The sequence below is a fragment of the Scatophagus argus genome, chromosome 4, assembly GCF_020382885.2.
Source record: "Scatophagus argus isolate fScaArg1 chromosome 4, fScaArg1.pri, whole genome shotgun sequence".
NCBI lineage: Eukaryota > Metazoa > Chordata > Actinopteri > Scatophagidae > Scatophagus > Scatophagus argus.
Genome location: NC_058496.1, coordinates 3,221,539 through 3,224,519, shown reverse-complemented (window position 1 = coordinate 3,224,519; position 2,981 = coordinate 3,221,539). Strand labels below are relative to the sequence as shown.

The window sequence follows — 2,981 nt, the reverse complement described above, 5'->3', positions numbered from 1 at the left end:
ATTTCTGGATTATTCACAACCTGTGGACATTTATCTTTGACTGTAAAGTGCAGTCACAAGCATCTACTGTTCAGCAGCTTCAGGGTTAGGCGGCTATCTGAGCACTGCCTACAGGAGGGTCTATATTTGTCTATCTGACAGTTCAATTTTCCACAGACCAGCAGGGGAATGTGAAAAACACAATTTGAAAAGAAAAGAAAAAAAGACAGTATACCCACCACTGCAGCTTTAATTATTCATTTCAGAGGAATTGTCAGCAAATGCTGTTTTTTTGTGTGTTTCGTCTGTTTCACGGTCAGTCATTCACAGCCTGCGTTATTACTGTGCATGAACAGAGAGGTGACAGCATCTGGCAGGGACAACACAAAGAGCTGAACGTGGATTTGATTGATAATGAGCCAAATAAAAAAGGGAGATGGTTTACTTTAGAAATAATTAGATGTGATTTTCACCTTGTGAACTCACATTATTTAGTTTTATAAAATCTCCAGAGTACAGATGTGAAATAAATAGAGTGAGAAAGTGATAAAAGATGACATCTTTGGCTAAAAGCAACCGTTAGAAGAAGCTTAGAAGCTCACAGCTTCTGTTACACGAACTGAATTGAAAAAAAATAAAATCTGCAGCCTTGACAGAAATTTTATCTTCTGAGGACACGGTGTGATTATAAAGCTTGCCCGAGGGAACACCTCAGGAAATGAACATCCGCACACAAAGAGATGTTAGCGGAGTGTCTGCTGCTCACTGTGACCTGGTCATTTGAATCAGACTCGGCGGCGCCCTCTTGCGGCCAAAACAGGGCGGTGCAAATCATCAGCAGACAAACAATTCATCAGAATAAAGTAGACTTGGCAGCTATGACTTTATGTAACTCATTCAGAGTGATTTTTATCTTGCATTTATGAGACGTGCTGGTTTAACTTTCTGCAGGATCCGTTAACGACGCTTCGGTGTGCGCAGGCGCATTAGAGACGTATGAGGAAACACGGAAGTTCCATGGTAGGGGATACGAAACCGTCAACACCTTGCTCTCATTTCTACCCAAAGTGTGTTTTGCCACAAAATAACGGCCTTAAGTGAAATCCGGTGTTACATTTTACTTTATTTTGCTCATCTTTGGACTTGGCAGCTGGTGAGTGATCCGGATGATGGCTGCCGTGTCGGTAAAGCTTCTGTAGCCGAGCTGCTTCGCTGAAAAACAAACCGAGGAAGCTGAGGAAGATGCCCGCTCGCAGCGTCGTGTCCAGCGGGACTCCTAGCAGCAATGTCAGGTACTCCAGGTTAGCCACTGATGATGACGGCTACATTGATTTACAGGTAAGAGATGCGAAGGCTTTTACATTTAGTCAAACTGTGCTAAAGTGTGTGCTGTATAACATGTTGGATGAGGAGAGGAAAGCACATTGAATCAGTGCGTCTCACAGATGATGAGTGTTGATGTCACGTTCAGTTTTAGTCAATAATATTTGCCTTATTGTGATTATAGACTGAAGGTTATAGTTCACCCACTTCTGAAAGTTACTTTTATAACAGCGACTCTGGCCCATCACTGGTTGTTCTACATTTTCACAATATAATTTTCATTTTTACTGCAAATATATGTCATCCTCTTTGATTACTGATAACCAGTATCAGTGTTGGCCTTGAAGAAAACATATTGGTTGGTACCTGAATGTAAGCGAGGGTTTGTGTCAGCCAGTCCCAGACTGTCGCTGCTCCAGGACGTCCAGGTACATCATGTGACTCATTTTGCTGTCCAGCTCAGTGCTTGAGACACTTGACACACGCTTGAGACAAAAGCGTTCTCAGTGAAATGTTTCTCCCCTCGGCAGTTCAAAAAGAGCCCACCCAAAGTCCCATACAAAGCCATAGCCCTGGCCACAGTCCTCTTCGCCATCGGCTCTCTGTTAATCATCATTGGTTCCCTTCTCCTGGCTGGATACTTTGGAGTCCATGTGAGTACTTGTACAGCGTTTTTACAGTATTGAACATTATATGAACCTTGTGTAAAAGGCTCTTTTTTAAGTCTGACCAAGACATTTTCTCTCTTTCAGCACTCAGACCGCACTGTGCCCGTCCTTATCATAGGGATTTTGGTCTTCCTGCCTGGATTTTACCACCTGCGAATAGCTTACTATGCATCAAAGGGATACCCCGGCTACTCCTATGACGATATCCCAGACTTTGATGACTGACAAACATCACAGCTTCAGCCACAGTCTTTCTGCACTCACGTATACTCACGCTATTCCGCTTGTGCTCACTAAAACACACCGTTAAGCACATTCTGTAAGTTAAATGTGAAGGATTTTGATATCTTTCTCAAAGTGTTGTTGATGCCAGCCTGCTGTTATAAAGCCAAATCAATATCAGACAGTGTTCAATTTGTATATTTGTGTCTTAGAATTAAGCTGTAATATATGAGTTTCTTTTATTTGTATAATTTTATTTTTATTAGTTTGATCATAGAGAGACATTGGCATTATACCATTAATAACCCTTTAGTAATCACTAACGCACATTTTAGCTGATAATAAAGTATGTTCGACCAATGTGGCTTCTTATGGTATGTGCTGAAACAAGACTGATACTTTTTGACTCCTTTTCAAGTTGTGCTAGTTCTCAAAATCAAATCATTTTGGTGCCACGTAAGGCTGAAATCGTTTCCAGCAGGTTTTTCAATTTGAGGGGATCCACCCACCTGTTCAGTGGGAGGGAAATGTCATAAAACTGGCTTACAATCAGTTCATTTACAGTACAATTAAGATTTAAAAAATCTGCAGGGGTATCAGGCTGTACAGACTGGAATAAGTGACATGCCTGCGTCTTGTTGCATGTCTTGTCTGGCAGATAGCAGATAATTAATTAAAGGCTATTAATGGTTTGTCCACAATATGATCAATACACTGGACACAGTTTGTCTTACCCTCCAGTTAATTCTTCTTAATACTTTTCAGACTCGGTCTTTCACTGAGGATTTC

At 41.4% G+C, this 2,981-nt stretch overlaps 1 protein-coding gene across 1 annotated transcript; it reads left to right on the top strand.

Moving 5' to 3' along the window:
- Window positions 1-985: 985 nt before the first annotated feature.
- On the top strand, window positions 986-2,552 carry tmem230b (transmembrane protein 230b). The gene is made up of 3 exons (XM_046386917.1): window positions 986-1,317; window positions 1,833-1,955; window positions 2,055-2,552. Exons 1-3 carry the CDS (start codon window positions 1,222-1,224, stop codon window positions 2,193-2,195), a joined length of 360 nt encoding a protein of 119 aa, XP_046242873.1. The 5' UTR covers window positions 986-1,221; the 3' UTR covers window positions 2,196-2,552.
- The last annotated feature ends 429 nt before the right edge of the window (window positions 2,553-2,981 follow it).